Here is a 10,578-nt window from a genome sequence, read left to right as displayed (position 1 = left end):
GTCGTTTCCAAAAGAGTTCAGAAAAGCAAGCAGAAGAATTCATGTCAACTGGCACATTCACTGAAAGGGCTCCGCAATGAGAAAACAATGCGTTAGTTAGAAAATACGTTGTCAGTTGGCCAGCAGTCAAGGTAACAAATATATACGCCGTCTCGAGCTTCAATCATAATGCAAAGCATCGATACGATAGTTCGAGCAATATTGTTCGCAGCAAGTCTTGGACTGTTTCTAGTAGTCTCATTTGGAGTAAAATATTCTCAGATACGCGCCAGCGATCTCCTTTAGAAATAAATACGTTATTCAATTAGGACATTGTCATTCTTTTACACTGCGTATGAACGAGGAGAAGACAAACCGAGGCCCTCGCTTTTTGTTAATCCCGACCACATAAAGCCAATAGGCTATTTCACTAAGGAAAGCATACGGATAATTAGCTGTGGTTAAAATGCAAGTGATGGAAATATTGAAGAAAATGGGAAATGAAAGTGGACGATGAGATAACTTGTCGCCGGTGGGAGACGAAACCACAACATTTGCATTGCGCGTGCGTTGCCCTACCAGTTTTGCTGCGGTATCTTTGGTATTTATGTGTGCTAGATCTAGCCCAAGGAGTATTAGCCAGCGCCACTCAGGGCCATGTCTTACGGCTGTAGAACATCCTTCTTATGGTTTCCTTGGCGTCATAGCCTGTTGGTTTTATACGGTCATGATTTTACATTGCCTGATCCTTAGATGTCTTCAAACTTACACAACTGTCAAGTGTGGTCACACTTGGCTCGACTACCTAAATGGAAGTAATTGGTTGTACACTGGCACACGAATGATCCACTGCCAAAGGGAGCACAGGACCGCGTGGCTTACACTTTGGAGGTTCTCCAGGTGAGGTTGACGACGGAGCTCCAGGAGTAGTTCTGCCACAAACGGGCACGCTTCCGTGATCGCCGAAGACAGAAATGCGCTCGCGCTATACATACTCCTTTGTTTGGCCTTGACTAAGAATGGAGCCTACCGCATTTTGAAAACCACAGCAAAGGGAGTGTATGGCCTGCATAAGGCTACTTATGATCGAAATGTTGTTTTACATTTATAGCAAAGCGTCACCGTCTTTACGCTGGTGTTACCGACACCGGCTGAGATTGTTGGGCCTCGGTAAGCTTACTGGGATGGCGCCTATTGTTTACCCTAACAATATGGCAGTTCGCAGGCGACCCGCTTAGATACTGATTCACTCGTGTTACTTGAAGCGAGACATTATTTGTATGATCAGCCATCGCTTTGTCTCTGCTCAAGTTGAGGACAAAAAATAAGCACTATTTCACCGTTACTATTAGAACCAGTGGTTTATTTTGGCGCTGCTACGTCTAAAGAGAAGGCGCAGAGGCATGAAAGTTTTTCGATTTCCACCTGACAGAAGGCGCCACAGCTCCCATCACCTTTAAGAAACGCTAAATGCTTGATCGCCAAATTTATTTTATATCTGCAGTCTCTGTGATATAATTTACCTATTGCGAATTCTGCAGGTTACATGGCATCCAGGAACGAACACTTCCGCTGTACTGCAACTGCAGAAGCCCGTTCAGGAAATCTAACATGCGCATAACTCCTTCGTTTGTTATTCACATTCATGTTATGTGCGTCAACAGTAAAAGCGACAGAAATGCAAACAGCATAAGGAAGCTGTTGTCGTTCTTGAAGCAGTAGTGTTCTTGAGTATGCGCGTTTGCAAATTTTCACATTATTCCATCGTTTCCGCTAAGGTTACTCCATCGGTTCCTGACATCATGCGAAGCGTCAAATATAGGCTATTTGAATAATGAAAATGGCAGAAAACACAAACATTAAAAAGAGGAAAAGCTTTTATTTAACAACGTCTTCCTTGAACAGAACAATATATGCGTACAACGCAATGAGGTCATTTTCAATGAGTTGAAGCGTGTTTTCTGGCGATTCTGTTCCTGAGGATCAACAAATGTATAGGCTATGGCACTCTGAGGTAGTAAAAAACAGCATAAAAATGTATAGGTATAAATATTCGGACTTATGAAAAAATGTCTATTTACAGTGGTCCTTGGCACGTTAACTTCGAAACCACACAAGCATACTGTATGTACAGGACATTGTAACCTGGAAACAATAGGAAACCTACGTTTGGCGGAAGCGAAGGCATCACAACCATGTTGTGTTTCATGGAATTTTCGACACGCGACATGTACAATAATACTGCAGATTGGAATGGCACCGCAAAGCATGTCTCCCACTCGACATGCAGAATGTGGATCACATGAGCAAGGTATCGCGGCGCAACCTTAAGGCATTCCTCGAAGCAAGAAGCAGCTTGGCCGAGCAGCGACAGGCGTGGCCGTTTTCTTCGTGGTAGGTGCGACGAGCATTCTCTCCACAGTCTGATCCTGGGCGTCGACTTCCTTGGCAGGGATCTGCATAATAATAAAATGTAAATCCTCGTTAGCATGTAGAATATAAGGCACTGAAAATGCATCACTGTTTATACACTTTTCTTCAAATGTACATCCTAACATCGTGAGAAAAATGCCAGAATAAGGGATATGTATGAATGCATACATGTATGTTGTTTGTTTGTTTGTGTGTATGTATGAATGTACGTGTGTATGAAAAGAAGTTTTTTCACAAGAAATAAACTTGAACGACGCTACAAAGCAAACGGACCAAATATTTAACTTCAATAGTTTTGACAGGTGGGCGAATCAAAATGAAGTTCGAAGTATCCCGCGTAGTGTACTTCCAGTAGAAAAAGATGACACATGTACGAAATTTCAGTTCACTAACCGAACGTTTCGGTCGTGGTACGTACGACCTTCGTCAGAGTGAACACAGCAGAATGATCTCCCACCAATACGTGTTTCCGGCGTCGACAGGCTATAGTATCCCGAATCACCGCAAAGCGTTTTATATTATTGGAACCGGTAAACAATTGTGGAGCTTAACCTTAGTTATTCAGCGCAAAACATTATTCAGCCAACGACATACGTTCTTGTAGTCCCGAAGAAAAGATAGATGCCCCGTGTACACGCTGTATATTCTCGTGTTTAGAATCCGTGTGCTTGCGTTGTAGTGCACGTTAAAGAACCCCAGGTGGTCAAAATTATTCCGGAGCCCTCCACTACGGCGTGCCTCATAATCAGAACTGGTTTTGGCACGTAAAACCCCAGAAAGAAAAGAAGAAGAAAAGAAGGTGTTTAGAATGTGCGAAAATATTAAAGAAAGTTTGGAAGCGGAAGGCGGGTTTGTGCCGATCCATGCCTTAGCAGCCAGGTCACCAGGAAAAAGTAAATCAGTGCAAGCGTAACAATATATCTCAACGACTTGACATTTCTAACAACCCGACGAACGATCTCTTGTTCGGCAAAACTGGGGAAGCAACTTGATACAGTTGCCAAAAAACTCAAGACGGCTTGCTTGAGGAAAATACCGTAGGAATAAGTTATTGTTCAGTAACGTGTTTCAAAAGAAGACAAGTACGTGGTTGGAATTCAGGCTCTCGAATCTGTGAAAGACCACATGACTTAGGCGTATTCTTCACAGTGGACAGTGATCACGAGAAAAAAAAATTGCAGGCAAATACAAACGGCTTACGGCGTATATGGCACGCATACTCTCCAACGAGTAACGGCCGATTATTGATGCCGTTCAAAACGATGTCATTAAGCACCTTATACTGGAGCTAACCTACAGTACTTAAATTGCGACACAAGTTGTCCCCTAACATTTGTGCAAGCTCTGTCTTCGGATTCGCGATGATGGCAAGCGAGGTTGCCAAACGAGGCATAAGTGCCCATTCATGAAGGCTCGACGAGGCTTCTGTATTCTATTCCCATAACATGTGGGAAGGTTTAGATCGGCCAGAGATAACGGTGTTTAAACGACCGCCTTAGGGAGCATGCTCTAGACCACTAGGAAGAAAGACGACAAGTATGCGCATTTGTCGCGCGTAATACGGAGTCTGGATGGTGAAGCTTTGAGGCGTGGTTTCGCGATACCAGGATTTATTTATAATAAGTTACCAGCGGCAGATTCTAGGCAGGTCTGCGTGTAACACTGCTCGATTGGCTTTGGAAGCGTTCTTTATTAACACGTATTCCACTATTGGCACAAGCAAGACATCAACTGCTTTGCAACAAGGCGGAGATTCAGTATTTGAATGCTGATATTTGACACGCATCATAGTTCATGGTGATAAGGCTTCGTGCATTCATATGAAGAAGTGGCGTGAGGCTTGCGCTCGATGTAGCTCTTAAATCGGTGGTGTGTTAATAGAAATAAACAAGTGGTAGCAGCATTCGTTGTCGCCTGTTCCCTGTGTCCAATTGTTTTTTGCGCTAGATTTTATAGCCAACATGGTAGAGCGACTATCTCAACAGCCAGTCTTTCTGTCGAAATAAAATTCAGGAGAACCTAATGATTGCAGGAAGAGCAAGGGAACAGAAATTTGTAGGTGTAAATTTGAGAGAGATGAATACGGCAGCACAAATTACAGAGAATGAAGAAGAAACAAGTAATATTCTGATGGATATTAGCAGAAAATGCTGAGTTGGGAATGTAACGTTATGCATTGTTGTGTATTTTCTCACCTTAAGCTTTTGTCACCACCAAAAACGGAAATAGAACAACGAATTTATATCGGACAAGTCTAAACTGGTCTAGTGCATCTGTTTTATGTCATTTTAATGGCGGGAACAAAGGCTGGGAGCTTTTGTACAAAGTTGCGAACAGATTCCAATTAGCAAAATTAGTACAATCTTCGTCACACCTGCCCACAGTTGCATATGTAGGTGATAAGCGCAGCATAATAGAGCTTTAATTGGAAGTGTACGAGATGAAGCTGGCTGTCATGGAGTTGAAGCAGTCCCGACAAAATTGTTGTATATGAGATAGGGTTCTTACTCGTGAGCGTTGTAGTTGCAAAAAAAGATTTATTCCTCTTCAAATGATAAGTATTAGCATGATTCATTAATACGCAAACAATAAAGCTAAGGTTGGCTGGGCCTTTTTCTTTATTTCATTGTTAGAATTATTGTAACTTTAAAATATTAGTCTCCGTACGATGGTATTGAGCTAGGCTGACACAGCGTGCAGAGTGTGTGGTCTGATATATCTTTGGGGATTTTAAGCCGCTACAAGCATACTGTAAATACATCCCAGTGCACTTCCATGCAAAAATTACATTAAACAAATTTGCCGTGTATGCCCTTGATTTAGAGCGCGCTATTCACGGCACTCTCATCGGTACCCCAATTACTCCGCATGAAAATAATCCAGTGATTCTGTGAACTGCCCGAAAATGTGCCGTGTAGTGACAATGAGGCAACTGTAGATGTGAGAAGTACTACAAGTGACTCGGCCATTGGGCTTCATGTTTATTTATTGCGCAACATCAGCGCACTTATGCAAATATTATCAGGCGTACTGTCTGATTCTTGGCCGCCCCTGCAAAGTGACAATATAGTGCGTTGTACGGCAAACAAGAGCAGGCGAACACAATGCCTAACTTGCAGTTTTGTTTGCTTTCCTATCTATGCAGCGCAATATATCTACGTTACTCAACTAACTAGCTGAAAGCAATGTTTCCTACAGAAATGCCTACAGGTAAATCTGGCGTTAGCGTCTATAGTAGATGCAACTGTGGCGGTCCACTCAGCAAAGGAATGACGGATTTGACAATACAGCGTCCTTGTGGCGTCGAGGGCCTTCCCGACTTGCAGAGCGATTGTGTCCAAGAAGGTGCAACAGTAGCAGCGATTACGCATGTGTGTAGAAACATATTGCACTGACATTTTAACTTACACAGCCATGATTTATTCACAAGTTAGGAGGACGAAGCGCGAAAAACAACGCTGCAAGAACAGCTGAAGCCATGAGCACAAAGACTAGAGCATGAAGAGGTGCATGTTCCCACAAGTATAGTTCAATGATCTCAGCGCCATAGTTCCCTCTAGTGATTTTATGAGAAACTACATCGCCGTAACAACTTCTGGGTGCGCGTTATGCCCTCTTTAATACGAAACGGGTAGCGCTGATCAAGAAAAATGCCGCGGTAAATAAACGTTCAATGAACATCATTTCAAACGCGCAAGAGTCATATACTGTGACTTGGCCTTGCAGTGCAGCTATGGCCCTCAGTAGCACAATATTGATCGGGGAATTGACGGAGCGTTCATGATTGCCTGTACATCATTATCGGTCGCCTATTCTGGCCGCAACATCGCACAAAACAAGAAATCACGTGAGAAAGTTGTAAATTATTTGTTAGTTGTTCACCTTACATCGTACGTACTTAGGTAGTACGCTGCCTCGTTGATTGTACAGTGCTCGTAATTTTCAGTGTGCAAAGTACATAAGAGAAACATTTTTCTAGTTCCTGCCTGACAGTGACACTTCTTGAGGAAAAAATTTATTCTCCATTCGTTACCGTCACTTACCCCATTAATAAAAAGTCAGAAAACGTTTCTGTGTTCATAGGCCTCCAGAGTAATTATTATTGCAGTTCGCAATGCATAAGCTTTCCTCGTAAAAGTACGAAGCGAATGGCAACACGGCCTCAAATAGTCTCCCCCCCCCGCCCCCCCCCCCCCCCGCTTTTATATCTCGATAGCCCAACCCCGACCACTAAAAATACCAGCTACTTACGACCCTCTTCCTTTTCCTTAATGTTGTTAAAACCTTTTTTCATTAGTAACTTCTCAGATTTCAGATAGTTTTGATTGCAATATTGAGTCGTGATCACCACAAAGATTGGTTAGAGAAGAGAATGTACACTGGCAACATCTGTTTATGTGTAAGACGTGGTCCTTTAAAGGCCATCAATGGACTTCGAAAGCCAACAGTGCTAAGAATGCGACTACACAAAAAGGCACAATACGTTTAGTTTTTCTAAGATTTGAAAGTCACCTTGCGCGAAATAAACCTTCAGTTGGTAGTCAGCGCTCCGTCTTTTGTCGTTCTGATTAGTCCCGTTCTCAGCGCTGTTTGCTTTCGAAGTCATGTACCAATGAGCTCCCCAAATCGCGTTGTCGCCTCAATTAACAAACTGTGCACTACGAGAGTAAAGCAAGTATTTATTAAAGAAATATGTGGCAATCACATTAATTCATACACATCTTAAATTTTTGAACTGGGAAGCGCAACAAATTTTGCTGCCCTCTTTAGTTCGTAAAGTGTTCATAAAAAAGCTCAGGGGATGCGTGCCTATATCCGCCCATGTCAGTGAGGAACGATTCATATAGACGATTTACGCTTGATGCGCTCCTCTTAAAAGCGCATTCATTCAGATTATTCAGTCATGTGAGTTATCTATTCGACCAAATCTAGTGCTGCGCCTAAGATAACGTAGTCACGATTGTATATGCATTTCTGTGCTCGTAATTTGAGCCTGCAAAATGATCCTTCCTATATTTAAGAAAAGGTCACGCACAATATATATTTTGAGTAATTAGTGTTACACCGATACCCTATATTTCATTCACTATGAACCATAATCTTACAGAAGTACCTTCTTCTTCTTTCTGGGGTTTTACGTGCCAAAACCAGTTCTGATTATGAGGCATGGTGTAGTTGAGGGCCCCGTAATAATTTTGACCACCTGGGGTTCTTTAACGTGCACTAGAACGCAAGCACAGGGGCGTTTTTTGGATTTCGCCTGCATCGAAATGCGGCCGCCGCGTCCGGGATTGGATCCCGCGACCCTTACACGAACTTGCGACAAACTGCAGAAATAATGTAGGGTCGACTAAAGCGCCGAAACATAACACGAGTTTACCACGCCCAGACTACTGAATGGCGCGATGGAAGGCTGTAATTCCTCGCGAGGAGCGACAGACGCTTATGTGACCAGAATGGTTCGGCTGCATCTTGAACAAATGTTTTTGATTAGACGCGACAGGCTTTCCCTTTCAGTTCTACACCTTGCTTTCTGGAACTGTGCACGAACCATAAATGCGGCACACGACCATGGCAAATACATTAAGAGGTTCAAGCAACTCTAAAGACGCTTGCCATCAGTGAGCTGTGATTTAATGAGCATAGACACGCCGCGCATTACAAGTAAATGTGGAGTAATGCTAGCTGCACGATTCCTTTATCTTCAGCTGACGGGGTATGCAGAGAATCCTAAAGACTACATCACGGCAAGAGCCACAGTAAAGAAGGTTGCAGGGGAAAGTCATAAAAGAAAGTGCTTGGCTGAACTGAATTCCAGAAACAGAATCGCCCACCATTTCTTCTTTTTATTACGTTCTACGAGATGGTGCGTGTGAGAGTAGTCGATAAACTTTACCCGAGCTCATTTGGGAACAGTAGAGAATACTGCAGAGTGCTAGGTGACAGGACGATCGGAAAGATTCCCCTGCTGCTTTTTAAAAATGTATCAATCAACTTTTGCGTTACTGATACATCTTTCTCTTCTGCAGAATGGGCTTGGCTGCGGGAGATTCGAAGCAGGCACTATATCAGGCATCTTCAAGGAATTCACATTAAGCATGCCATGAAAGGTATTTTTTTCCTGTGAGGTTGCATTGCTGGGTACAGCTTGATATCTTGTTCGGAACGAGCATGATGGTTGGAAGTTGACCCCAATTACGCCCGACGCAATGGCACGTCTTGCATCAAAGTCTTACTGTGGTACTGCTGCACCACCTCCGACGCAGCGGCAAGCCCAGTACTTTGCGTCAAAGTCTGAAAGGTAGTGTAGTACTGTTGTCCCTTGCCCCGAAACCTAGTGCCACATTTTGTCGACATCGACGGCGGATGAAAAACCTTTTAACCAATGAAAGTATAAGACACGCAAATGTGCCTACATTTCTGTCTTCAAAGAGGAACCGATGATAGTTTTAGTACAATGCAATTAAGTTTGAAAAATAAAAAAAAGCATAGTATTCTGGAGATACTTGTTTCCTATCTTCTACGATATGGAACAGCTCTTAGTGACCTATATGCACAAGTGGGAAACAACCTTGGGCAATTGGGCAATAGCGCCCCTGATTTTAAGGGACACTTTTCTGCGAATGCGAGTCCATATATAAGAAATCTGCTGAAGCCAGTGACAATAAATGTTTTCGCAGGCAAGACGCCAGATAGGCTAACCGCGTTACTACACACAAGACCAGAGAAATAGCGTACTTACGCAAAACCGTCGTCCACGGCGGCAGCGGGAGGGTTCAACAAAACCGTAAGCCAGGGTCTATAGCCGTGCTATGCCGCGGGCCACCAGGAAGCGAGTTCCCACAGAACTTCCTGCTCGTCGTCAACGCTGCAGGATTCCGTCTTGGGTGAGACACAGTGGTCTTGGATACTACCCGCCCGTTGAAGGTGGGAAACAGGCGTCCCGCACTCATTGCTGCTGCTGCCGGGAGACGAAGCTGACTCCGTAGTCAAGGGTGGCGAAGAGCTCAGGTATCCGCCCTCGGGAACCCTATTTTCCTTCGGAGCACTGTACTGGTCTTCGGTAAGTGATCCCGATTGACGTCTCGTCAGTTCCAGCAGCTGCTGCAGTTCCCGGATGTACTCGACGGCCGACCGGAGCGTCTCCACTTTGCTCAGTTTCTTCTGGCCCGTCTGGGGCACGTGCTGCCGGAGCGCGTTGAACCCACTGTTCACCAGCCGCACCCGGTTTCGCTCGCGTTCGTTCCGGCGGGCCACGGCCGCGGTGTACGGAGCCGCGGTGGCTACGACGCAAGAAGTCACGCCCGTGGGCCTCGGGCTCGCCGGCGGGCACTGGTGCGAGTGGAGGTGACTGTCCGCGTGATGAACTACGGCGTGGTGGTGATGGTGAGTGTGCTGAAAGAGCGCGATGCGGTCGGGCTTCATGACACCTCTCCGCGAAGGCAGTTGCGCGCGTACTGAGCACCGAGAGCGGACCACGCGGCCCGCAACAACTAGCTCGCACGGGGGACGGCCGGGAGAGAGTGGTGGTTGTTACGCGGGCGAGGGAGTCACGAGCTGGCGGCGGCTGGGTGTCTAATCTTTTTACTTGTTGCTACCTTTCTTTGCTCTTCTTTTCGTCGCCATTAGAGCTCCCGAGTTCTTGTTGTGGCGCACGCTTACGCACGCGACCGCTCTGCGGGGGTTGAGGTATACAATGGCGACCTTCTCTCTCACTCGCCTCCAGCCGCTCTCCACCTTTTCCGCTCGCGTAGAGGAAATGGGCCGCCGCTCGGTTCCGTCCAATGGCGGCGAACTTCTGAGGAGTCGCCCGTGACCCGCTACAATGGGGGCCTCCTTTCCGTGAGGTCCGTCCCACCGCCTTCGTGCGCGCTGCGTGAAGCCGGCGGCGCTTTTGGTGCTTTTGTGGGCAATCGTTCTCGTGCCAGGAGTCTGCGTTACGCACCCATAGGTGGCAGCAGGACGCCCGGGTGCGCTCTCTTTGCCAGGAGCGTATAGACCTGAGGATCTGAACTGCGTATCTGAACACTCATGGTCAATGCCCCACAAGGAGTATATGCCGCCAGGCAGGTGCCCAGATTTGACAAGGAAAACAGGCAACAAGTGAAGAAGTTGATAACAAAAAAAGAAAAAAAAAGCCCTGGGGCGCCTTGCACGAACATTTAA

The 10,578-nt window shown here is 45.5% G+C and overlaps 1 protein-coding gene across 1 annotated transcript; it reads right to left on the bottom strand.

The window, feature by feature from the left end:
- Positions 1-1,886: 1,886 nt before the first annotated feature.
- LOC119463471 (achaete-scute homolog 2) lies at positions 1,887-9,848 on the bottom strand. The gene is made up of 2 exons (XM_037724310.2): positions 9,155-9,848; positions 1,887-2,435 (listed from the first exon to the last, which is right to left on the bottom strand). Exon 1 carries the CDS (start codon positions 9,835-9,837, stop codon positions 9,223-9,225), a length of 615 nt encoding a protein of 204 aa, XP_037580238.1. The 5' UTR covers positions 9,838-9,848; the 3' UTR covers positions 1,887-2,435; positions 9,155-9,222.
- Positions 9,849-10,578: the final 730 nt, after the last annotated feature.

Source organism: Dermacentor silvarum, chromosome 9, assembly GCF_013339745.2.
Source record: "Dermacentor silvarum isolate Dsil-2018 chromosome 9, BIME_Dsil_1.4, whole genome shotgun sequence".
NCBI lineage: Eukaryota > Metazoa > Arthropoda > Arachnida > Ixodida > Ixodidae > Dermacentor > Dermacentor silvarum.
The sequence above is the reverse complement of the archived record's forward strand: the minus strand, read 5'-3'. Positions and strand labels throughout refer to the sequence as shown.

What these genes read in the sequence shown, in the direction of transcription:
- LOC119463471 (XM_037724310.2), bottom strand. Translation starts at nt 9,837, where the DNA reads ATGAAGCCCGACCGCATCGCGCTCTTTCAGCACACTCACCATCACCAC.